Below are 27,020 nucleotides of genomic sequence, written 5' to 3' on the forward strand. Positions count from 1 at the left end.
ACCAAATACATACTTTGTAGTCAAATAATGTGTTATTTTTAGCTTTACAATACCACGCAACTACAAATATATATAATATATTGTGTGCAAGTACTGCTTATAAATTTGATAATATAGATATCGCTCTTCAATCATCAATACTGTAACTATAGTTGTGTCTGTTCATCAAATGATGGATGTTCGATGAACTCACATTTAAATTAAATTTTTGTTTTTATACCATCGACAACCTTATATTTTTATGGTATTATTATAAACTACAAGATTTTCGAAATATTTTAGATAGTTGAAATTGGAATAGTTCAAATTGGAACGATAAAATAATAATTAAAAGCTCGACGACCTAGGAATTTTTGTAAATTTTGGAAACTTTGTTAATCCAAAAATGTATTTATAAAGTTTTATTGAAATCCCTATTATTATTCAAACCTTGCATATCTTCTTAACGAGTTTGATAAATCTTTTTCTCAATAGTCCTACTGTGCGCAATAGTTCATTTTGTCTTTGTATGAATTTCGACAACCCACTTGTCAATAACGCTTGTTCCACTAAGACTAATCTATTATGATCCATAATTTCAAAAGTGTCACTGTAAACCATTTCCCATAAGAAAAGCGTTTCTATTCTTAATCTAGAAAGAAATTCCTTAATCTATGAAAATCCATTCTATTCTTAGAGTCTTTCGTGTCATGTTAAAAATAATTTACGAGAAATCTCAACTGGATAAATAAAGAAAGCAAATAGAAAGGTCAATCAGAAAAAAAAATCCATCCACATAACCATTTCGACGCTATTAGAGAAAATAGCGAATGTACAGTAATTTTATTATACACTGTACAAAAATTTGAACTGCTCAAGCATGAAATTAATAGAGCAGTTCAACAATAATGAATAAAGTTGTATGAAAAGGAAATGTATTTATAATTAAATTTCCAAAAAATAAAATTAAACTATATTATTTTATTAAAATTTGGTTATCATATAATTAATTAGATTAAATATGCGTAGGTAATATCAAATAATTTATTATACAATCTTTATAAAATAATACAAAGCGGTATTCAACTTTAACGTAATGAAAATGCTGTTGATTCTTCAAGGTCCTTGCAACTGTGAAGATAAAAAAGGTTTTTTTTTTTAAATCTAGTTTACAATAACCTTTTATTTCTCATCAACATTTCCCAAGAAAACACCCAGAGACAATATTAAATGGAATATTATCGGCAAGTACTAATCATCTATATATTAGTTCATATTAGTTCAGATACTTTAAAAATCAAAACTTTTCAAGCTTAGAAAATATTTGTTAAACAGTTCTGATTAAATTTGGTCTATTTATGATTGCGGTGAGGTCTCCCGTACGCAGGGGGGAGGATTTCTCCGTAGCTCGTTTGTTTTCTTTCGATTTAATGCAAAAATGACATAATTTTAAATCACATTTCCTCCGAAAGCTAACGATTTTCGAAAAAATGGTTGAGAGAAAAAAACTTGTTTTCTAATGTCTAATTTAAAGTGTTATTCTACCTCTTACCTTTTAAGATCTAAGTTGGCTATTAAAGAAATTTAAAAATATAGGTCCAACCTGAAGTCTAAACATGATGCCCTCCACCAATTTCTGCAACTTTTGTTGAAGTTTTTATTATAGATTACCCATTATAGATTAAAATGGGGTCCACCCTGTATGGTTTTAAATCAGTATTTTAATGATGATGATCAGGAAATCAGATAATCATTGAATAATCGTAATGACACATTCATTGAGTGATTTTTGACTAGATAAGTATTTGTTTTGATATGGATATGTACACCGATACACAATTCTTCAGTGTTCAGTGCTCTGAGCTTAGTTCACATTTTTTGTTGTTATTGGAACGAAATTAGAATGTTCGAAAAAATTATTAAATTTCGTTTATTTATTTTTCTTTTACTGTATATAATGTACGCTTATTGTAAGGTGAGTTTGACACAAAAGCTTAAAAAAGGCCAAAATTATTCAAATGTTATCATAGGGTCTCTAATGCATTTTAATCTTCTAAACAAAAACCCAAAAACTTTTTCGTCAATGCGATTTATATTTTGGACGTCATACTGACGCCAAAACTTGATATGCAAATATTTTATTGCCAAAGGAAATGGAAAAAATCAAATTTGTTAAAAAATTTTTAGAGGTTCTTGAAAAAGATAATTTGCACTATCTTTGGTTGAGCATTTCCATCTAATTTTATTTTGCATACCTAAGAAATATATTAAATCCAAAATAAAAAGTAATCTTCTAACCAATTCCGTCTGCGATATGCTTAGGGTAGCGGGTTCGATTCCCGCCGTCGCAACAAAATTAATTTAATTAATAGTTGTGATGGGCTGGTGTAGTGCATGGTATATGCATGAAGGAGTTGCACTCAGACTCTGAAATTGAGGAGCTGATAAATGAAATTATCAGCGGAAAGGTGGTAAAACACTTACGTGGTATCACAATGGGCTCTATAGCCTAAGTGTGTCCTTCGTGCACAACCAATATAACCTAACCTAACCTAGAAATATAATAACTTCTTTATAACAAATTTTAGAGGCCATATAAAATAACTCTTTTGGACGCAGAAGTAGTATCATTTGACGAATCCTTAATGGGTATGGAGTATTTTAAAGTAGAAAACTATAAAGGTTTCAATTATTTAAGTGCAAAATATTCAGTTAAGTCGGAGGAGGTTAATCGAGTAAACGTACGTAATTTTTGCTCTTATTTTATTTATCTTTTTTTTCAAAAAGTTTTATTGTTTCAGCTGAAAGCAATTGTTAACAGTAAAACAAATGGAAAATTAACAAAATTTTTTGAAATAAGCAAGCCATTATGTGATTTCATAAAAACGGATGTATTTTTCTACAAAGATATACCAACATTTGGCAATTTACCGCGTAGCTGTCCCATAGAATTGGTAGGTCGTTTTTCAGAATTTAATAAAATATTCGAAAATCTCTATATTTTCATACTAAAAATGATAACGACTGTAAAATTGCTTTGAATTTCTAAATTTGAATTTTTTTTTAGGGTGAGTATAGGATCAATAATTATACTGTGAATTTAAATCGATTTCCAGCAAATTTACCATTTACGAAATTGTATGCGAATGTGGACTTTTTATTGGATAATAAATCAATATCTAAGATAAAACTAGAAATAGCCATTGAAAAAGCATAAAAACAATTTTAAGATTATTTTCACCAGCTATTTTGTGCATACTTATGCTATTATTTGCATACGAATTATAACAGATACTTCTATTTATGATGTTGTATGGAAAAATTTTAATAAAATTTGTTAAATTTGTTTGTTACCTTTTTGAAACTAACTTTACGTTAAATAGTAGTTTGAAAATATTATGGAAGAGTGAAAATTGTAGATTTGCAGTCACTTCAAGTGCTTCATCAGGACTCTAGACTAGATAGATATCTAAAGATACATATGTTAGCTAGTGTGATAAAACTATTAAATTTTAAAATAAATTAAATCTATAAATAATTCACTTTCATTAATTTTCGATTCCCCCTCCCCATATTGTTAATCGGTTTATTCAGAAATTAAAAATGGCTAATTTATCTGGCGGTGGGCTATTTGAATCTACAGTGGTGTAGCTTTCAATGTGGCTTGGTTTCCTGTATATGTCAAATTCAAGTTTTCTTGAATTGACGTTTTTGGATATTAACGAATTTCCCAAATAGAGATATTGCTTTTTTACTAATGATGGAATTTAAGTCCGATTTGAATAAAATTTGGTATCAAGAAGGATTTGGATATTTGAAAGGTCAAGTTTGTTAATGAAAAAAATCGGCAGATAAACGCGGGGAAAGGGTTGCGCAGAGTAAAAAATAAAAAATATTTTTGTATGTCATTTCAATTTAAGCAAAAAAGTACTCTTTTGATATAAATGTTTATTCGATTTTGTAAATTTTGATATGAGGCTTCAGCGCAAAAGCGGCCTAGCCCTCAATTTTCATACATATGTATAGGCCACTTTTGCTCTGAGGGCCGTATTTGTACACAGGTATCTATATACAGTTTGTAATCTGTGTCCGAGGGAATTCGCTAGAAATCGATTGATGGGTAGGTACATATTTTTTAGTTTACTAAGAAAAACCTTTGGAGTTTCTTCTGTCTCTCTGTCTAAAATCAAAAAGATGGCATCGAAGTACCTATACTAGAAAATAATTATATGTTTGTTTGGCTTATTTTTTCAAATCTGCCTTGAAAATCTTTCTCAAGAATGGAGATAACGGATTGTCCATAGAGATACCAAAAGTTTGTTTCCCTTCGATGTGTAATCCTTAAGGGAAAAATTGTCATTTAATTCGATATATTCTTCAGTTCTTCACTTAGAGGCCAAAATATTTTAGCCCACTTCAGTTTTATACATCTGTAGGCAGGACCAAATGAGTGATTTATAAAAAAATTGTCTAATTTAAAAATAGTTATATTTAGACAAATTATTACGAAACAAAAGGTATAAATCATATGATTGAAAGATTAATACTTGATCGAGCTGACATAATCTTTTGTAGTTTTACAAAAAAAAAAAAAAAACAACTGATTATTAAAAAGTTTTGTTGTTTCAAACAAGACAAGAAAATTGGCGTCTTTATTTTTTTTTTCAAAACAGTCTATTTAAAAAATAAAAAAAAAGGTATAATAACTATTTATTTAAGAAGATGTTAAACTAATTATATGGTAAAGCATATCATTATCTTCTTAAACAGTCGCCATCCAGTCAAGTTAGTTAACATAAAGTGTTAACTAATAACATACTACAAATGAAACTTAACTTCTTTTCAACTATAAATGAATTATTTTATTTTAGTTTCTTTAATTTGCAAACTGTTGTTCTAAAAGTTATCTACTATTAAAATAAGCACTCTAGTATATAATTATAATAAATCGATCATGTCTTTCAAAATTTGTGGAATTACCTGTCGAAAATATTTCTGCAACTGTTTTCCACATATTTTATTGTCTGCTGTAATCTGAAATTAAGTAAACAGAAACAATTCAATGAAGGTTAACCCTGAAAAATAAAGACTCTATCTAGCGATAGAAAAAAGAACTATAGTTTGCAACGCCCATAGATATATAATATTTAACGGAAAGAGTACAGCAAAATGTATGCTACAGTAGGTATCTTTTGCCTTTTGATTCAATGAAAAAATCAGATGAGTTGTTTAAGTATTGTTTCCATTTTTTATACTCGTGGCGCTGTCATCTTAGAGTTAAAAACAACCAAATAATACACCCCAGTGGGGCCGCCCGCAACGACGATTATGAGCGCACTTAACATCCTCTACCTATGTTTTCAGATATAAAATTGAATCTTTTAGTTTTAAAAGCTGAAATGAACAAAGACAACTTATTACCGTAATGAACAAATTTAATTATCGTTAATTGAATATTGTTCTTAATTAGTTCACAAAATCCTTGGACATGATAATTATTTAAACAAATAAACCAACAATGTCGATAATTGTCGGCGGTAATTTTGTTACAAAACACTAAAGATTACAATACAAGGCAACAGAAAAGAACATCATTGAAGTGTATTTAGGATTAATACATCTAAGATTACGTAAAACGTAAGTCTAAGTTTAAAAAATTTCGGTCTGATTGCAATAAGTGACAACTAAGGAGGATTACAACAATTTTTAAGGGAGCATGGAGTTTACATCTAAATGTTCGGCCACAATATATAATAAAGCGGCAAGCATATTTCGTAGACTCGCAAAAGTTTTTAATAATGTGTTATCACACGTATATCGTGCAAAACTTTATCTACGCCACAAAAATGAAAAAACCGGTAATAACTTATAAATTAAAATTTGTTATGTGCTATTGAGAAAACTAGAACATTAAAAAGCTACGATAGAAACTTCATAAGTTTAGATTTTGGCAGTAGTTTGGCTAATTTGATTGATTGAAAATACGTGTGGTAATGAAAACTGAGTGAAAAAAGTAGTTCTTATCTCACGGGCGTAAATAAAATTATCCATTAGTCTATTCAGTCTCTTATTTTAGTCAGAATTTTAAAAATTTCACCAGTCACTATTCATCAATCGTTCAACAGTTTAGTAAAAGAGAGTAAATGAACAAAATAAAACACTCAGTCCCTTAAGATAAGAGACGAAATGTTGCCATAAAACACGTAAAAGTAACGAAAATATAAAAAGAAGCTTGCATTTCTTCTTTTATTGTTTATATTTTCCAGCGCGCAGCGGTTGTCTTTAGTTACGGAACGCTATATATATGTTAAACCTAGTTTAAATGACATACAAAATTGGTATAACCGCTACATTAAATGTACGATGATCACTTTTCAAACTCCTCATTAACTTTTTGACTGGAGCGTTACGGTCTAAAATAAACAAAAACTTCTATATAAACATAAATACATACATGTTATAATTAGTAATTCCTTAATTTTTTGTTTTAAAAAAACAACAAATTATTATTTATTCATAAATAATGTTTGTAAAAACAATTAACATTCATTAAAAAAATTTATTTTATTTACTGTTTTTTTCGAAAAATTTATAATTATTTATCGTTTAAAATAATAAACAGCAAGCGGTAACGGATATTCTAATTAGATGCAAAAACAAGAAGAGAGATGTATGATGTTTATTGAGATTGTTCATATATATCGCGGAAAGTCAATTGTGTTTATGTAAAACTAGCTGATCCGGCGAACTTCGTACCGCCTAACAGTCTAATCGTTTTTTGTATACGATACTAACGTCACTCAATTGTTTTGCTTTCCCGGAACTCCTCCACTAACACTTAAGCTTTATGGTACGGTATTTAAGTTCAAATTGACTTTTAATTATTATTACGAATCTTCTGTATGGGAATATAGAAAAGTGTTGTTTTTAGACTTTTTCAGGCCATTTTTAAATTTTTCTCTCCGTAAAAACCATTCTCGTACTTCAAGGAATATTATTAAAAAAAATTAGCGAAATCGGTTCAACTGCTCTCGAGATTTGCGCTTAGCAAAACATTCAGCGATTCATTTTTATACCATGTATATGAAATATACAAAGGTATACTAAGTTTAGTCCCAAGTTTTTATACCATGTGTATGAAATATACAAAGGTATACTAAGTTTAGTCCCAAGTTTGTAACGCCATACTGATGCTATGAACAAAATTTTAGTATAGGTGTTCATAAAATCACCTAATTAGTCCATTTCCGCTGATCTGTCTGTCTGTCGTCTGTCTGTCCGTCTGTCATCACGATTACGTAAAAACTAAAAGAGATATCTAGCTGAATATATATAGCGTGCTGAGGACGTAAAAGTGTGGTCAAGTTCGTAAATGAGCACCGTAGGTCAATTGGGTCTTGGGTCCTTAGGACCCATCTTGTAAACCGTTAGAGATAGAACAAAAAAAATGTTCCTTATCAAAAAATAACAACTTTTGTTTGAAACATTTTTTCGTAAACGTCACTGTTTACCCGCGAAAGCGTAAATTATGCGCAAATTGTATAATATTATATGGGTATATCAATATACGTATGTGTGTGGCATGTATGTATGTGTAATGTGACAGTGTAATCAACACTGTCTATACATGGTATTTCAACAATTAACTAAGGCAATTGTTTGTTTTCACTTGTTATATTATAGATGGGCGTCATGCCCATACTCGTTAGCGATTCCCACAATACTTCTGGTGGATAGTCCTATTCAATACTGTAATATTACTTATGCTTACATAGATACTATATGTATTTGTTTCTATACCATACCATCGTAAGCATTTCTTACCGTGAAATACAACGTATTTTGGATGGCAAACTAATAAATCTTCATTTTTTCTTCGCAGTTCGGCTGAGCATTTGAGTAAAACAAATTTCTCTTTCACTTCATCATTATAAGGGAACCACCCGTATTCTCTAGTACTGTAGTACTGAGCACCAGTATTACAAATAATTCTTGTGGGAAACTCACTCTTTCGACGTAAGCTCTTTCAATTTGACATTTTATTTCTTCAGTTGTCTTATCTTTAGTCTCAGAATCAACATATCTTACACAGATATAAAAATTTCCATATGTTCCTTTTTGGGAATAATGTTTGTATTTACAAATTATAACACTTGAGTACTCAGTTAACGCCTCTGGCTTAATCCATAGATTGAAAGCTTAACCATCTATTTACATTATGCACATACAATCAATACTTAAATCACTATATGGCATAGCAGCATAACAATATAATACTTAAATGAAACATTTAAAGAATTTAAATTAGATTACCTATAATAAAAAAAGTATTATTGTATATTTATTATTTTGCATTTTATAAATATAAAATGTCGATTGTTTTTGTTGTTCGTTGATTTTTTTTTTGCGTAAATTCTCGATTACAGTAAAATAAATATAAAAAAGTATTTTACATATTCAATTCAAATCGCCTTTATTATAGCTATAGAATAATGTGTATATATGGGACAATAATGTTCAATAAAATTGAGCCGAATATTACTTAAAAATTACACAATCTGTGTAATGGGTTGTTCTTTAAACGCATCCAATTCACTTGGAACCATAAATTTCTTTTATATCCTTTATTATAATCCCTATTAGTATCCCTCTATTGCTATACCGATAATATAACCGATTTTAAGCTTCCTGTAGTAAAGTTCATCATTTTTTGACAACCATCGCTGCTTCTACGCCTGAATTTAAGCGTTTATTTTCTAACAAGAAGATACAGAAGATAGTGATACAGAAAATAATCTATTAGATGCTGGCAAACGGCAGTATTTTCTAGTAAAAGGGTTATCTAAATTGAATTTCCAAACCTTAAATTAAAAAAAAAAATTGGAATAATATCTTAGTTCTATTTTTATTCATCGAATATATAGTATACTCATTTAATATGAGAAATGATGGCATATAATGGCCACTTACGCAGAAGTTTATTCGTTGGAGGTAATTTTCTGCCTCTTTCCACAAGTTTTGAGAAGTTATTTCGGCTATAACTAGAAGGATGTTCGCCTTTAGGAGCTAATTTAAGAAGAATCCAAAGGCGTATTGTTGGCTAAACTCACGCTACGGTGATACACAAGCCCTACCCTATATCTTCAATACAATGATGTACATTGTTTACTCATTTGGAAGATCCAATTGGCCATAATCTTGTCGTAAAAGTGTATGCGCCGTTCTTAGAGAATTATCATTTCTGCAGAACAAGTGTAAAATTTGAGCGTTATTGAGCGTCTGTTTAACGATTCATATCGTAAATAGAATGTTTTAAACTAATATTTGACTTTTGAAACAAGCAAAAGTATTCATCGCTTTCTAATTTACAGATTTGCAAACATAGGAAGCTGAAATTTTGCCACTTTTTAGTAATTTATCTCTATCCAAAATCTCCAGGTTATGCAAAACATGTTTTTCTCATAAGACAGTAATTTAATAACAAATTAAAAAATGGTTTTATCCGGCTAAAACGGTTTTACCGTGCCTACCATCGTAAAAATTTCAATTTCAATATTTTTTAATTACTTTCTTTTTGGAATAATAAAAAAACAAATATCTATTAATTACCGCTTTATGTTAGACAATTTTTTTTCATCGCTAAGGCCATATTCTTTTGCAGCTGTTGAAAGAAAAAGGTTAAATTCAGTATTATATTTACTCCTTTTAATTCAGTTTTGTTATCACTATTTCCAAATGGTTCATGGAGTAGTGACCGGGGATGCGCCAACCCTTTTTCGGTATCAGAACGGACCCTATGGTCTAAGTGTGTCCCACTCCAGCACAGCCTCTCTAACCTAACCTAACCTCCAATCCCCTTGTTTTTGTACAGGAGCAAAACTACACTTTCTCACATTACTACACAGGTTATTTCGATTTTTTTGAATTTAACTATACAAGTGTTTTTCTGCTCCATAGTAAACATAACATTTGATTTAAATAAATGCGTTAAAATCAATATAAGTATAATAGACTTTGTTGTATTACGATTAAATTTCAACAACAATATAATAATAATAATAATAATATTAGGTATTCAATAAGAAATGCTGTTATTGTGTTTGTTAAACAAAGACTTAAGTATGAAAAAACAATTCAATAATAATAAAACACATTTTAAAATGACTTAACTGACGACTGCTTTTGTTTTTTAAAAAAAACTCGACTTATAGTTAAGTTACTAATGATGATAATGATAATAATGTGAGATGATACATTTTGAAATGAAATATATATACGTGAATATAGTTAAACCTCTCTGTAACAACCAATTCCAATGAAAAATTCTTTATGAGGCAGATAATTTTTATGGAAAAGGAAACCCTAAACAAATCAGAGTATATAAAAGTGAATGTGTGATAGGTGTTAGTTGAAAGATCTATCCTTTGGTTTAAGGCTTTTTATTCTCTATCATGTCATGGAACAGAAATGGTGTTCCAACAATGATTAAAGGTTACTCATTTTCACATTTTTTTAGTGTAATCGAATGATTTTTCATATGATTTTCAAAATTTTGCTTACGTCCAGTTTTGTTGAGCTTTAGTCGGTAAACCAAAAACATTTTAAGAAATGGGGATGATCAATAAATTTTTTTAGCACTTCAGGTGAAGAATTACACGGACAGAAAAATGAAATTGCTTATCAAAAATATTGGGAAGTACGCAAAATATGATAGTTTAAAACTCCTAGGATAATAAGATACTTCAAAAAGTCATTGTTGAGTATCGCCATAGAGACTACATTTCGATAGCAAATTCGATATCAGCCATCAATCAAATTGTCTAACATCGCTCTTCGTATGGAATTTTGTATCAAATTTCATACAAATCTAATCATCAAATGAACCCAATTTTCGTATATTTTGGGTTGAAATTACCCCTTATGAACAGAGTTTTATCGAAGTTGAGGACAACAAGTTTTCCTTCATTTTTTTAAATTGTCTCAAAAGGTTTTTTTCCGAAAATTTCGAAAAATCAAAAATATTTTTTATTACTGAATTTGATCAATTTTTTACCCGAATAATATAAAAATCGAATTCATTTGATGATTGGTTGAGTATTTCTTTTGATCTCGGCAGGAATCCCATAGTTTGGAGGCATTTTCGGCGGTACCTCGTGAACTACTCTTCTAGTCGGACAATAAAATAATTTTTTCATTTTTAGTATTAGTGCTATGAGATTTCTCTAAGCTTTAGTTTCTAAAATGAAACAAAAAAATTTTTAATTCCTTGGTTATTTTCAAAATCCCAAAAGAAGATATCTTCAAAATCGAAAAATTAAAAAACAGCCTGCTTAGGAATTGGATATAGGGCTTTTATGTTTGGATTTATTACCCAAGGGGCTTAAATAATCCCTAAACAACAAATATTTTTTTTATTTTGGAAAGGTTTCTAAGATTTTTTAATACTTCTTAGATTTTTCTGAATTCAATAACAATTCTGAGTTAATGATATCGCCAGATTTGCCAGGGACGTAACCGATTTTGCTGGTAATCCCAAAAAAGGATACTGTGATGTTTGGATCTAGAAAAACGAAATTTTACTTGCAGATAAAACGACTCTGCACATGTGTAGTGACTGTCAAACGCGAATAGGAGAACAGCGATGAATCGACTATAGTGTTTTAGGCCTATGATTAATGCTATTCTCTTCCCTTTCCTCATAGTTTTACTAGAAGAAAATCAAAGCAATATTTGATAATCCAACAATAAAGAGATTTAACTGTAAATAGTTACATATAGTTAATGTTTTAAATCATCGTCATTTGTGAATGTTTCACATTTGTTGTTTAATTGAACATTTTGACATGTAAATATTGACATTAATGGCGCCTCTATTATTGATATTATTACATCAAATAAATATCTTTTAAACAGTTTTGTAACCTTTTGAAAACATCTTGCTGCTTATATAATTAAATTCGAAAAAATAAAACGGTTACTAAATTGAATTTATTGTTGTTTGATACTTTTATGACAATAATTTTGTATATTCACACGGATTTGTTGAACAATAAATTGTGAAATTAACAGTCAACCAATTAAGGTGATTGTAAACCTACAGTATTGTAAGAAAGTTTTGGTTAATTGCACGGTACATACATATAAACCAAATAAATACATGCTTTGTAGTCAAGTTATGAGTTATTTTTAGCTTTACAATACCATGCAACTACAAAAATATATAATAAATTGTGTGCAAGTAAGCCTTATAAATTTGATAATATAAATATCGCTCTTCAATCATCAATACTCTGCTAAAGTCGTCTCTGTTCATCAAATGATGGATCTTCGATGAACATAATTAAATTAAAGTTTTGTTTTTATATCATCGGCAATCTTATATTTTTATGGTATTATTATAAACTACAAGATTGTCTAAATAATTTAGATAGTTTTTTATCACACTCTCAAGATTTTTTGATATACAAATATTCAATTAAAAAGGATAACCTATATGATTCATCATTTTTCCAGCAAACTTTGAACGATAAAATAATAAAAAAAAAGTTCCATTACCTAGGAATTTTTTGTGATTTTTGGAAACTTTGTGAACCAAAAATTGTATTTATGAAGTTTTATTGAAATCACTAGTATTATTCAATCCTTGCATTTCTCCTTAAAAGTATTTCTAAATAAGTGTTCTCTAGTACCCTTTAAGTAATCTCTAAAATTACTTGACCTAAAGATGAATTGATGACAACAAATTGGCATATTTAGTTTCGAAAGTGGAAATCTGCATCATCAATAATTTTTCTCTCTAAACTTTGATTTAAGTGATAATTGAATATTGGTTCTCTCATTAAATATCTGGCAATTTTATTCATATTCAAACTTTTCTTTCAAAATTTAAACCCAAATATATTTAATATTTTTAAACTTTCGCCTCAGAATATGAACTTTTTTTAAACTATTTGAAAAATCCCATTTTTGTTTTTTTCAATATTCAAGCTATAATAAATACACTCCAGCGATTAGCTTAATATATTATTGGATCGTTATTAACATATTTTAGATTTCAAATCAACCACTTTTTTGCTTATCTGCTTTTTTACCAATAGCATATCTATAGCTAGAATACGTGAATTTATTAGCCCGCCTAGGTGTTCAACCATTCTTTTAAGCATGTCGTTCGCGGTTTTTTGTTTTTGTATAAAAAAAGACATTGTCTTTTGAGATTTCTTTTGTTATATTTTAATATACGTATTATATAGCATTTAGTATAAACGTGGCATTATTCCATTTACACAAGATCGACAGGTAGTTGTAGGCTAAATAAAAAGGCAAAAAGAATTATAAAGATCTATAGTTCGAATCTGTGTCAATTCTTCTGAAAAAGAGAGTTTCGTTAGAACGCCTAGAACGAATATGTTGTTGAAACATCTTGTTAAACTAGGTTAATTTTAAAAGTTTGTTCTGATATAAACGCTGATCATGCACTCTTGGACCTTTAATTCAAGAGTGCATGAACAATCTATATTTTAAGTACTAATAATTATATTTGGCTTGAGGTGTTTTCATCATCGCGAAAAGATCTTTTTGACTTTTCTCTTTGCGTTCCTTAGATAAATACGTCCTATTATAATGACGACTTTACAGTAATTATACTGGTCGAAAATTTGATTTGTACTTGCCGCATTGGTTTGAAAATTCATTTCTTATAGTTTTTGGATTACTCAGTTCGAATTTGGCTTCGGAAGCTTCGTCTTTTGGCTATGTTTGAAACAATGTAACATCACTATAAATTAATTTTATCCCACATAGAAATTGGAAACTTCATTCTGCTTTCCATTTCTCCACATAGCGTTTTTATCAATATCCTCTTTCGTTTGCTTATGATTCTTATTAAAAATTAAAGTAGACATTATATTTATATCTGTAATAATTGCATTCCATTTTTGAAGAAAATCAAAGAAATTTGAAATGTTTTAAATGGATTTTGAAGGAGAATGAAATATACTGTCTGATGGCCTAAATTGGTTTTTGAAAAAGGCTACTTTCTAGTGTAATGTGGGCTCTATAGTCTAAGTGTGTCCTTCGTGGACAGCCAATATAACCTAACCTAATCTATCCTAACCTTACCTTGTGTAATATGACTTCGAATATAGGCAAACAGCGTGTTTTAACCATATATATAGTAGAATTTATCTAAAACTTCACGTGCTGAAGCTTTTAAAGCGTCATTCCGACTGTACAGTTTTGTTTAATCATTCCATATAACATTTAAGATCTTTCTTGTGTTTCGACAATTTTTTTCAATTTTATAACGGTCCACAGTGGCTGGACCGTACAGCAATACTTACGATTGATGGCACGATAGGTTACATCAAGTTATTTTCACCTTTGGCTTTTTTGAATGGCATGATCGGTGGAAGAGTTGATTCGTTCACTTAATTTTACTACCTCAATATTATCTTCCCATAATTATGTCCAGACACTTACAAAATGTTAAGTACCACTATTCTACGTTGATGGCATCTCTTCTGACACTTTTGATCCAGTCCAGATTTAGATAATATGGACTTGAATAATTATTTATAACTATCAGTTTTTCTTTCTAAATTATAAAATTTTATTTCCCACTGGTTTGTTTAATTCATTCACAATGTCATATCTAGTATTTTTGAATAAATGGAAAACCCAAGCATTTAATTCATAATATGTTTGTTTTGTCAGAACGAATGAATTTTGTATCGTTTTAAAAATAATAAAACCAAACCACAGTTTATATACAACTTTAAAATACAGAGAAGAAGATGATACCAACTCAACAGAAACAAAAACAAAAAAAGTTACAACAAAAGTCGAGAAATCTTTAACTTTACTCGTATGGTGGACACGACAAAAGTATCACCAAGTTACATTCGTATAAACACACAAAAACCACAGACAGTCACAATCATATAATTTTACTTCATGTTTACCGTATTTCATCCCAAAATTATCCGAATATTATAATTTTCCCATACAATGAATGCATAATCTTATTGTACAAAAATTCGTGTCGTTTGCGAGTATACAGGGTGACCCAAGTTGTAACAACAGCACTTAGACAACCTCCAAGAAATTTTGAAAAAATTAAAATATTTTTGTAAATGTCAAGACAATTGCTTAGAAAAAATTGGAAATGGCTTGATGATAAATTATGAAAACCTACAAGCTACAACATATTACAACTTTTAGCTGGAACCACAAATACAGTAAAATAACCGAATTTCTTGCAGTTACTCAGATAATCCAACATACCCGAGTATCGGCATGAACGCCATACTGTGTACTGTATTGATAGTATAGTAACATTAGCAATAGTTATGACAGACGAGTCAATGCAGTATCGTTGTCAGGCCAATACTGAGTGGTGATACCCACAATACTTCTGGTAGACAACCCTCTTCAATATTGTAATATTAGCTATGGTAACATAGACACTATAGTATCTGTCTCTATACCATACCAGCATAGTAGTAAACGCCATGCATTTCTTACCGTGCTCCGTTGCAATAAAAACAATTTAATTCGTTGCGATGGTCGTTTAATGGCAAATATATGAAAAACGCGTTTTGGACCTTTAAAAATAAACGAGATCCATCAATGATGGAATAGTCATTGAATAATACATATAAAAATGAGCCATATGACCTAAATGTGTCGTCCAACGATACAATAAAAAGCAATTCTCAAAAATTTTCCCTTGAATGTAGAAGGCACTTTTAAAAGATTTATGAAAGTAAAATAAATCTTATTAAAAATTTAACAGTGAACAGATTTAAACGGAATGTATATAAAATAAATATTAAATGACTTTTTATATAAAATTATATTAATAATTATAAAAACCAATTATATTAAGAGTTAAGTATTTAATAAATAATTACATATAATACAATAATTAATAATTAAAGTAATAATTTTTTACTTAGAAATGTAATAAAAATAATAAATAATTACAATTTGCTTCATTGAATTATTAAAATTATTAAAAAAGTTAATAGGTTGTTGAACCAGTCAGTCATCAGTGTAATCATTTTATAATTATTTAATAGTTCATTATTATTATTATTTACAAATATGCAGTGAGAAATTTTAGTGCATGAAAAAAATGTTACAGTTTGTTGAGTAAAATGCTGAATATGATACTAAACAACAAGTCAGGTTGGCCAAGCGGTCTAAGGCGCCAGATTTAAGCTCTGGTTCCCAAACGGGAGCGTGGGTTCGAACCCCACACCCGACAAATTTTATTTTTGAGATTCGTATACTAATATCACGAAAATACCACAGTTTGATCAGTAAAATGCTCTATATGATACCAACAAGTCAGGTTGCCCGAGCTGTCTAAGGTGCGTATAGCTGTAGAGAGAGACAGATAAAGTAGGCATGTATAGCTGTCTTCGACACTCTTATACGTCTCTCTTATAAACCTACAATTTTTGTCTCTTTCTACCTCTCCCACTGCGATAAAGAATTAACTTTTTGCGTTTCCCATGTCTATACAGCTCTATAGTATTAGCTCTATGGTTACAAATGAAATTAATTAATATAAGCGTGTTGAAAATTTGACTGGATCAAGATATGGTTCTATTGTAAAGGAACGTTGCAACTCTTAAGTGTGTTTCCGATGCGATTTTCCTTCCAAGAACATTGTGAATTTTCTTAATTCCCTTTGGCTTATTAGAAACGTCATCTATTTTTCGTAAAATTGGGTCCCATTTTGAGTATTTTAAGCATGTAAGCATGCCAAAGAGCAGCTACCTTCGGCTTCTTTCTTTACTCTTGATTTTCTAAACTCGGAGAAAACTTCTAATTTCACTAAGAGATATTTTCATCAGAATGCATCTGATAAATCACTCCAAACCGTGTCCGACTCTCGTAAAGAGATTAGCAATATGTTATTGTGCAGATCAATTATAATATATTAAAATATCGGTGTAATTCGAAAGCATTTCTAAAGAATATTGTGATTTCTATTGCTTTAATTAAAATATTTGCAACAAACGATGATAACCCTTTTTAAAATTACTACTGTAATTTTCTCATGCCTTCATTGTGAAATGGTATTTTAATTATCAATAAACAAAACGCAAATAATAATAATTATGTTGTTTCCACACGTGTTTTGTGATAATTATTTTGGTTTTAAACGAACAAGTCAGAAAAAAACAATAAATATCACATTCTTCTTGTTTAATTTAATGTTATCATGTGTAGAGGAAATCGTTGTACTTGAGAAACTTGTAAACTCCCAAAGGCTAATTTATTTGAGACTAGGATACCATAGATACTCATGAATTTCCAAAAAGCGGTTTTTATCGAAAACACGCGATAAGAGAAATTTGTTTTTCAGGCCAACATTAAACGGAGATAGTCCAATTGGTTGATTAAATATGTCCAATTAATATTGTATTATCGTTAGTCAAAAATAAATTATGAAATTTGAAAAAAGGTAAAATTTATGTAAAAATATACTTAAATATTCTGATTTCGAGTCATAAAAGCACATTTTTCTTTTGAAATAAAATTAAAAATCGTAATTTTTAAACTGTATATCACGTGACCTAAAACGCGGGCAAGCCCTGCTGTGATGTCATATCGGTATGAGCCATAGACCATCAGTTAGTTCAAGTATTTATATTTATTATAATCAGATGTCTATGAATATATCTGTCTAACTTCTCTGTGTTATTTCGTATAATGATACCGATATTACGTCACCAAATTGGATGCCCGCGTTTTTTACAGTTTAAAATTTAATTAAAGTTTTTGGCAAGAAATCGAGTGTATTTTTCCGAAATAAATTTTTTTTTGGCTTTTTATTAGCAAAATCAACATTTTGAAGTACTTTTTTGAATATGGTAGAATACCCAATTACGAGAAAGATTTTTTTGTATGTTTCGAAAAATACTCAGTCGTGTATCTTGAAGAATGTCAGCAATACAGTATCTCAAGCCTTCCCCTATAAGTATCTCTTAGTGAAGGAGCTTCTCACTTGTGTTGTTTTAAAATAAAATACTTGTTAAACAGGATTTAATTTTGTTAAAATAAAAAAAGATGGTATTTTACATTATTATACAAATTACTCACATTTGGAAATCTGGTGCGTACAAAGACCTTAAACGACCTAGACGTGCTTTATTGGTATAAAGACTTTAAATAACTAGAGGCATGCCATCTTGGTACAAAATATCGCTTTAAAAAAAAAAAAAAAAAAAAAAAACAGTATGAATTGATAGTCCAATTTACATCTAGCTTGATTAAAGTTTTTAAGTATGAACGACACATAGCTTTAAGAAAAAGCAAAAATGTCAGATTTTCAAAAGCAAATCAATTCAGTGATTATAAAATTAGAGAAAGTTTAATGTCTTTCAAAAATAATAGTATATTTCACATCTAGGGAGCAAAAGTAAAGAATGTCTCATCATATCTCATGTTCATTATCTCCGGAGGGTACAAACATGAGATGTGAAACATTCTTTACTTGCTCCCGTGGAGAATATACTATTTTTCCCAGACGGAATCAGTAAGTGGCAACTTCGTTTTGCACAACGGGACGAAAGTTTCTGCACGGAGGTGACAAAAATTTATTTTCTTTGTGTGAAAAATTTTTTTTAAGGTGATGTGCAAGGATTGAATAATACAAGAGATTTCAATAAACCTTTATAAAAACATTTCTTGATTAACAAAGTTTTCAAAAATCACAAAAAATTCCTAGGTCATCGGGCTTTATTATTATTATTTTATCGTTCAAAGTTTGTTGGAAAAATGATGAATCATATATGTTATCCTTTTCAATTGGATATTTCTATATCAAAAAATCTAGAGAGTGTGATAAAAAACTATCTAAGATATTTAGAAAATCTTGTAGTTTATAATAATATCATAAAAATATTAGGTTGCCAATGGTATGAAAACAAAATTTTACGTTAATTATGAGTTCATCGAAGATCCATTATTTGATGAACCGAAACGACTATAGTTAGAGTATTGATGATTGAAGAGCGATATCTCTATTATCAAATTTATAAGCAGCACTTGCACAAAATATATTATATATTTTTGTAGTTGCGTGGTATTATAAAGCTAAAACGAACACATTGTTTGACTACAAAGCATGCATTTGGTTTATATGTTTGGACCGTGCAATAAACCAAAACTTTTTTACAATACTGTAGGGAAACAAACACCTTAAATTATTTTCTAAGCACAACTTAAACTTTATAGTAATATAGTTAAGAATTTTCAATTTTCATCTCGAAATTCGTTTCATCTTCGATTTTTTCCTACAATCTCAGCTTCAATTGACAGTTCACACTTGACTAATAACTAAATGAAATATAATATGATTTATTTATTTATTAATTTTAAAACAAACTAATTTGAAATGAATTTGAATCATTGCCAAAAATTATTATTGTACAACGGATTCCAGTCAATGTCAACACACCAAACTAGTCATGTAAAATAAAATATTAATTTATGAGTTTATTTATTTCATGGGAGAGTCTACACGGAGTATTGTTCCAAATAGAAACATATTTCAATTTTGAGTAATAGTGTAGCGAGCGGGCTTAACGTAATCGAATTTGTGTAATGAAAAAAATGAACTATCTATACTCAAATAATTATACGAATTTTTATTGTTGAGTTTACTAGATACAAATACAATATAACTCACAATACTTTTATTTTAATGTTATTCTGTTAGACGATAAAACTTGGCTCATTGTGTAGTTAACTTGAAGAGTCTGTATTGTAATCTGTACACACTGTACTCCGTTTATATAGTTACAATCAATTGTTACCACACAGTCTAGCAAATTCCAAAACTGTCACGCCCGTTTCATTGCATATATTTCACTTGTAATTGTTACCTTACAGTCTAGCAAATTCTAGAATTGTCACGTATGTTCTATTGCATATATTTTACTTGAATATGTTTTCTATCATTGTTTAAGTAATATAAAACGATATTGTTTGTTTCTTTTTAGAATTGTCTAGATTACATTTGTTTTTAATATAGTACTTTATGTGTTTGTTAATTGTTAACACCACAATAGATTACAAAGTCGTAAGGAAAATTGTCTGGGTACTTTTATTGAGCTATTAATGTAAAAAATAACCATTTCCAGAGTTATTCCGACATATTTTCATAGTATACATGGTCTTGTTGTGATAGAAAATAATGGCATAGCTTTCAAAGGTGTTGTTTTAGACTTACACATAAGACTATTAGTTTTATTTACTGTCTGCAGAAACGACTTTCATATGACATACCTAATTTTTATGGGTAATAATCAAAACTCTTAAATACTATGAAATAAGAAAAAATGACGAAAAATTCGTAGATAAATTCATGAATTTTTTCACTAAATTTACACAGTAGGTATTACATTCGAGCTAGCTACACTTGAGTGTAAAAAGAGTATGTGAAAAGTGCTATTCTTAATATTTTCTGAATTCTATAATTACGGGATAATCCGTTTTATATCCGCATAAAGTTTTGTTGATTAAGTATTTTTCTAAACTTCGGCGCATTATACCCGGCTTCCAATTTGCTGATAAATACGCTGCCTTTGCGATATACACTCCACGGAATAAAATTCTCCATGTACACTACCTACACTAAAATAATAATATTAAAATAATAATAATTGTTTTTGATAAAATTGAATTATTAATATTATTAAAATCAGTTTTAATTAATCAAAATAAACATTTATTTAGTAATGTCTGTGTTTATATATATGTAATAAAATTTATAATGAATTTTTAGATTTGTTGGTTATATTATTAAAGAGAGAGAGAACGGTGTATCAATGATAAATTAATGTGGAAATGAGATAAAAATACATTATTAAAATTAGTTTATTACCCAAAAACAATATTATGAATTTAAAGTATATAATATATATGTATAATATTATAATATTAATATTATATTCAATTATATTTATATCAAAAACATGAAAATAGATAAAATAAAATATATATGAAAATGTATATATGATGAAAATACTATATTTAATCATTATTAATTAATAAAATGTATATATTGCATATACTTACGTCGATATTATTGTATCATATTATACTTTGTGTAATAAAAACTGTCCGTTGCTTCATTCTACGAATGTTTTTAATGAATTATTTACATAGTGAAAAAATAAATGTAAACAATTTTACATTAATTTTTTTTCGAAAATCGATGAATAATGAGATATTTAATTATTTAAGTCAAGAAGTAAAATGGGTTAAAATAATGTTAGTGAAAACAATATATGAAATACCAGATGACCCTATGAACTTCCTTTCAACTACAATTTGTTTAATTGTAACTATTGATCAGTGATTATTAATTTTAATTAACCAGTAGCTCCAACTCATTAATAGCTATGCTATGCGTAGCCCATACACTAAGTCCCGAAAGCTCACGCGCAAGTCCGCCCACTTAACGTAAATTTTACTACTATCTCATGGACAGGTCTTCCTTTGACAGTGGGGCTCGAACTATACCCGAATAATAATAAATAATACCTCAATACTATTCAAATATCTGTTCACAGTTCTAGATAAATATGGTGGAAGCGCAAATAAATACATTAGTACATTAGAAGATAGTATAAATCATTATTTATATGCGTTTCCACCATTTATTGCATTTTACATTTTATCTTAAATTTTCTCAACCGTTTTAAATGTTTTATGAAAATATAAATTTTCTCCTGACAATAATTAACAAAGAAATAATTAGCGAAATTCGAATAGGGGTGCATTATAGATTATAATGAAATTTAAAGAGTGTTATATCGTCACTGGGTCAAAAAAGTATATAAACTACTATTTTGGGTAGATTAAGTTAAATTAAACCCAAGGTTTTCGTTTTCCTGTTTGTTTAGAAAACATCGTTCTAGAATCCCAAAGCGTTGGTTCTAGAAGACGTTGGTTTTAGAAATCGATGCGGTGCCCTATCACCTCTTCTTTTTTATTATATTCTCTGCAGTAATTATCGAAGTTGAAGAGAAGTCAATTTTCTGGTTTCGTGGTTATTCTAAAAATAACCATAGAAATGATTCAGATACATTGAGCATACTTTGACAGTAGCCCCAAATTTCTGTCTATGATCCAAGTATCTCCATTCTACTATTATTCCCTTTTTTTCTGGATGATTTCCCGAATAATGTCAAAATTTTAGTGAATTGGTTTTAGTAATTTAAATGAATGAGTCTGTAGTCTATATAAAAGCTTTTACCACAGTTATAGCTTTCTGATTATGCTCAACTTCACTTTTCCAATCACTTTTCTAGGGCTGTGAAATGAAAAATAAAATTTTTTGCAAAGTGTCCAGGACGGCGCCTATGGCTAAAATCTCTCCTTGAGCACAAAAGAACCGTTCACTTAATTTTTGGTGATTTTTTTTAAATATTCTTCCAAATGTATTTAATTTCTTTCGAAAAAAATCAATATCAAAATTGAGAAATATTGGAGTAAGTACTAATACTTATTGACATAAACAAAACATAATTTTTCTACAAATTATAATTTCAAAAATAATTCATTTAGAATGAGATAGATTGGTTTACATAAAAATAATTAATCACTAATCTATTATTTTCAAATGTTAAATTAACCAAATTTAAAATTTGATGTATTTATATAAAGAGAGCTAACCGACTGTACACAATAATTTACTCTGTGTATGCACTGCAATTGACTGACATTAACTAAAAAAAGATAGTCAATATTAATTATATAATTTTATCTCATTTTATTAATAAAATATAATCATTTTATAATATATTTATATGTATATTTACATAAAATATAAATTATTAAATTACAAATTGGCATTTATTAAAATTTGTGTCAAAATGAAACGAGATCATTTTGTGTATTGGGTGGGTACACAGAAATTAATACTATAACCGATTCAAAAATGTGTGGTTAAAGCATGGACTTCTATAATGAAGTTGGATTGCTAAAAGAGATTTAATTCTACTACAATAATATTTGAGAAGTTCTTTAGGAATTGATTCTGGGATGTCTTAATATCTTGGAATACGCATTTCGATTCAGCTACGCACGAGATGGATAGTTAACTTTGAGATTGGACATCTAAAACATATATATCGCTTTGACGTCCAGCACAGTTTCTACGCAAAATCTTTGATTAATTAAGGTAATTTTACCACCAAGGCAATTATAGATTTAGGGTTGAAAATATTTATACCCTATTTTCAACTTTGATGGTGAATTTTGTTATAACTTCATGAACGTAGACAAAAAATAACAATAAAATTTTTCGACATCTGCCTTGGTTTTCGAAATATTGAAAGCTAAAGAATTAAATAAAATTTTCAATTTAAGATATTTTGAAAATTACTCCAGATATCGAAAAATTTTATTCTTACTTTTCGTCTTATATTGTCACGTTATAAATTAATTCACCATCTCGTACATACTTAAATACTTATTTTCTCCAAAAGTTTGATTTAAGCGAATCAGTCTTTTGTAGATTATATCAATTATTTTCCGTATTGTTCAAAAATATGAATAATAATCATAATTTAGAGCCTCTCAGAAAGATAAAAGATTTCCATATAGTTAGAAGTTCTATTTCGGATACGCAAATTATAAACAGAAACATTTTCAACATTTTCTCAAAAAAAACTTCCGATACCGGGAATCGAACCCGAGCCTCCTGGGTGAAAGCCAGGTATCCTAGCCACTAGACCATATCGGATGTGTGAAAAATAAAAAGTAATTTAATATAACTTTATAATATTTTAAGGGTAATTAAGATTATTTTTCAGTGCCAAAATATTCATTTATTTTATTAGGGTACAAAGTCCAAGAAATAATAATTTGTAACATTTTGTTTGTTAAAGCAACAATTATTTGATTTACAATATCCGATATGGTCTAGTGGCTAGGATACCTGGCTTTCACCCAGGAGGCTCGGGTTCGATTCCCGGTATCGGAATAAATTTTTGCTCAAGCTTACGAAACTGAATATAGAAATCCTTTTTTTTGTTCCATCTAAATCAAGAACGAAATGTAAAGATAAATATTGAAAAAGAAATCTTAAGTGGGCTCATTTTTTCTAGTACTTTCATTTCGAACTGTGAGTCTATCAAGTAATTATTAAGTTTTTCCTTATTTTTAGCGATCTAAATAATATTCACAAATCCGTGGTGGTTAAAAGACACGAGGAATACCGGTTTATAAATATAAACTCTTTTTTATTCTTTTATTATTATGATAAATATTATAACATTGAATTTAAAGATGATTAATTAATAAAAATTTCTTTATAAATAAAAATTTTCTGTTATCGTATAATAAATATATTTTAATTAATGACTTTTTTTTGAAATGCATAAAATAATATAATGGACACCACAAGTATTAAATTTTATTACTGTTGACGCGAATTAATTATTGTACAAATTTGAATATTTTATAAATATACACCTTTTTGGAAAAAAAAAACAAGATATTGCAGTCTGTTTTACTTTAGTGTAAAAAAAAAAAAAAAAAAACTACATATTACAGCTTTGACCTCTATGTAGTGGTAATAAAAAGGTTTTCAACGCAATAATTCGACGATTAATACCTTTCCACCAAAGCATTAAAACGATTCTTAACGCTTTGAGGTTTTGGAGTATGGTAGAACAAACATTTAATTGCTTAAGTCCAACCAGAAATGAAACTTAACTTTCAAAACTTTCGCTTTCTTTAATATTACTTGAAAACAACTCATGGAATTGTTGTTAAATGTATGTATAGGTACTCTGTGTCAAAAAAAAAACGAACTGATTTACATAGTGTTCCGGGTGTTAGAAATGTTCCGGAACGGCAATAAAATTCGGAAAATAATAGTTGAAAAAAAAAAGATTCATAGAAAAGTTGTAGAGCTAAAAGAATTGTATAAGTTCTGAAAATAAAGGTAAGGTAAGGTTTCAAGATCATTGAAAAGTGATCTCTATCTTTTTGAAAAGTGAGTTCTAGCTCTTTCTTTTTGATTGAGAAATATTTTTTCGAGGGCTTAGCAGATTCGTCAGAAATAGAATTTGAAATTCTGTTTTTTCTTGTATGAAAGTAGGTTAGGAGCAGTTAAAGGAAAATTCTAAATTTCCAACATTTATAAAAGGAAGAATGTAATCTGTTGATTACACAAATTCGAAAACTTACATTTTTCGAAAACTTACTCGACTTTAAAAAAATTGCTTAGCTGTTACGGTATTTTTCTAACACGCCGTATATACAATAATGTGCGTTTTTTGCGACGCAGATGTACATACAAAAAATTGAATCAAATTATATTTTCTCGAACCAAAAATTTTGGATTTATAAAAATTTTTTATAAATTGGTTTTGCTACACGTATATAGAGGTTATGTAGTCCTTTCATCAAAGTTTTTATTTTTAAACTTGATTTGAAGCGTTTAATGATAATATTAAATTCCATGACATATCAATTTAAAAATATTTGCATGTCATATTATTTATAATATATTATTATCTTCTTCAATTTTATAATGAACTTGACATCGAAGAAGGTAATTAATTAATTTTTAAATGCAATTCTTACCTATTAACTTACTATTATTACCATCTCCGTTCGCGGTATGCCTAGGGTAGCAAGTTTGATTCCCGCAGTTACAACAAAAATTAATTTAATTAATAGTTGTGATAGGCTGGTGAAGTGCATGATGGTATGTACATGAAGGAGGTGCACTCAACCTTAGAAAATAATTGAGAAGCTGATAAGTGGAATTATCAGCGGAAAAGGTGGTAAAATACATACATACATGGTATCACAATGGGCTTTATAGCCTAAGAGTGTCCTTCGTGGACAGCCAATATAACCTAACCTAACCTAACCTTCACAAAAGACGTAGAAGAGGATGATTATTTGATAATTGATCATTTTCATTTTTTTCGCATCGAACCTTAAAATGATTCACCGTGTAATAATAATTTTGACAATATTTGTTAGAACTTTCACAATTTTTTTCCCATTTTATCAAAATACATAATAGATATCTTAACAAGGTTGTTATTGTTGTTGATAGATATACATATACTTCCAACAGTTATCATCCCCTACCACTCCCCCCACCGCCATCACCATCATACACTGTTATAATATCTTATTCAAAACTGATTTATTTTACCCCAATTCTTCGCCCTTTAATATTATATATTATTAGTGTTATATAATATTATTAAAGTCAATGGGTTGAGAGGAACTGATAACGTGTTATTATTATATAACGTTTATGAACAACGTGTGTATGTGCATGTATTATATGATGATGTTTGAATGTATATGGAAAATAAATTTATCTACATCCAAAAAAATGTTATTTAAGAGGTTAAAATAAATTTTTTTTTATTACCATCATGATGATCAATTTTGTATAAACTTTTTTTTGTTTTTTGTCGTCTTTTATACACAAGTAAGTGTAATTTAACATTGTTGAATTTGTCATATTTTGGAAACATCAATGATTTTCGCTGAAAATCCGTGACTTCTGTTGATCCATTATGATGGTGATTGTAAACCTACAGTATTGTAAAAGTTTTGGTTTATATGTATTGTGCAACAAACCAAAACTTTTACAATACTGTAGGTTTACAATCACCATCATTTTTCGCTATCTTTCATTTATGTGCTTAATTTCGGGACCTGGACTTGGTCCATACTTGTGGGATATTGTGTCTCCGTCTACTTTAATAGATCCTTTCATTTATATGCTTAAATTCTTGAAACCTATTGGAGCTAGGTTAATTTTGATCAAAAATTCGAAAAGTATGCCCCAAATTTAGTAGGATTACATACTTTGTTTATCAAAATTGGACAAAATTCCAATTTTATGATGACGTCATTAAGTAAAAAAATTTGATTTTTTTGATAACACAGGCAAATTTGATCCGATTCTATTGGAATTTTTTTTGATACCCACTAATTTTGGGTCGTTCTTTTCAGCTGGGATGTCAATTTTTCGC

The 27,020-nt window shown here is 28.8% G+C and overlaps 1 protein-coding gene and 2 non-coding genes across 3 annotated transcripts; 2 read left to right on the top strand and 1 right to left on the bottom strand.

The window, feature by feature from the left end:
* The first annotated feature begins 1,897 nt into the window (after nucleotides 1-1,897).
* Nucleotides 1,898-3,196, top strand: LOC123293962. The gene is made up of 4 exons (XM_044874978.1): nucleotides 1,898-1,954; nucleotides 2,568-2,720; nucleotides 2,781-2,933; nucleotides 3,047-3,196. Exons 1-4 carry the CDS (start codon nucleotides 1,937-1,939, stop codon nucleotides 3,194-3,196), a joined length of 474 nt encoding a protein of 157 aa, XP_044730913.1. The 5' UTR covers nucleotides 1,898-1,936.
* A 20,481-nt stretch (nucleotides 3,197-23,677) lies between these two features.
* On the bottom strand, nucleotides 23,678-23,749 carry Trnae-uuc. The gene has a single exon. It is a non-coding gene; the product is annotated as a tRNA-Glu (tRNA).
* Nucleotides 23,750-23,917: 168 nt separating this feature from the next.
* On the top strand, nucleotides 23,918-23,989 carry Trnae-uuc. The gene has a single exon. It is a non-coding gene; the product is annotated as a tRNA-Glu (tRNA).
* Nucleotides 23,990-27,020: the final 3,031 nt, after the last annotated feature.

The sequence above is a fragment of the Chrysoperla carnea genome, chromosome 1 (genome assembly GCF_905475395.1).
Source record: "Chrysoperla carnea chromosome 1, inChrCarn1.1, whole genome shotgun sequence".
NCBI classification, from domain to species: domain Eukaryota; kingdom Metazoa; phylum Arthropoda; class Insecta; order Neuroptera; family Chrysopidae; genus Chrysoperla; species Chrysoperla carnea.

Excerpts from the sequence above, each read along its gene's own strand:
- LOC123293962 (XM_044874978.1), top strand. Across the intron at positions 2,721-2,780 it reads AGGAGGTTAATCGAGTAAAC|CTGAAAGCAATTGTTAACAG; the intron begins GTACGTAATTTT and ends TTATTGTTTCAG. Across the intron at positions 2,934-3,046 it reads GTAGCTGTCCCATAGAATTG|GGTGAGTATAGGATCAATAA; the intron begins GTAGGTCGTTTT and ends ATTTTTTTTTAG.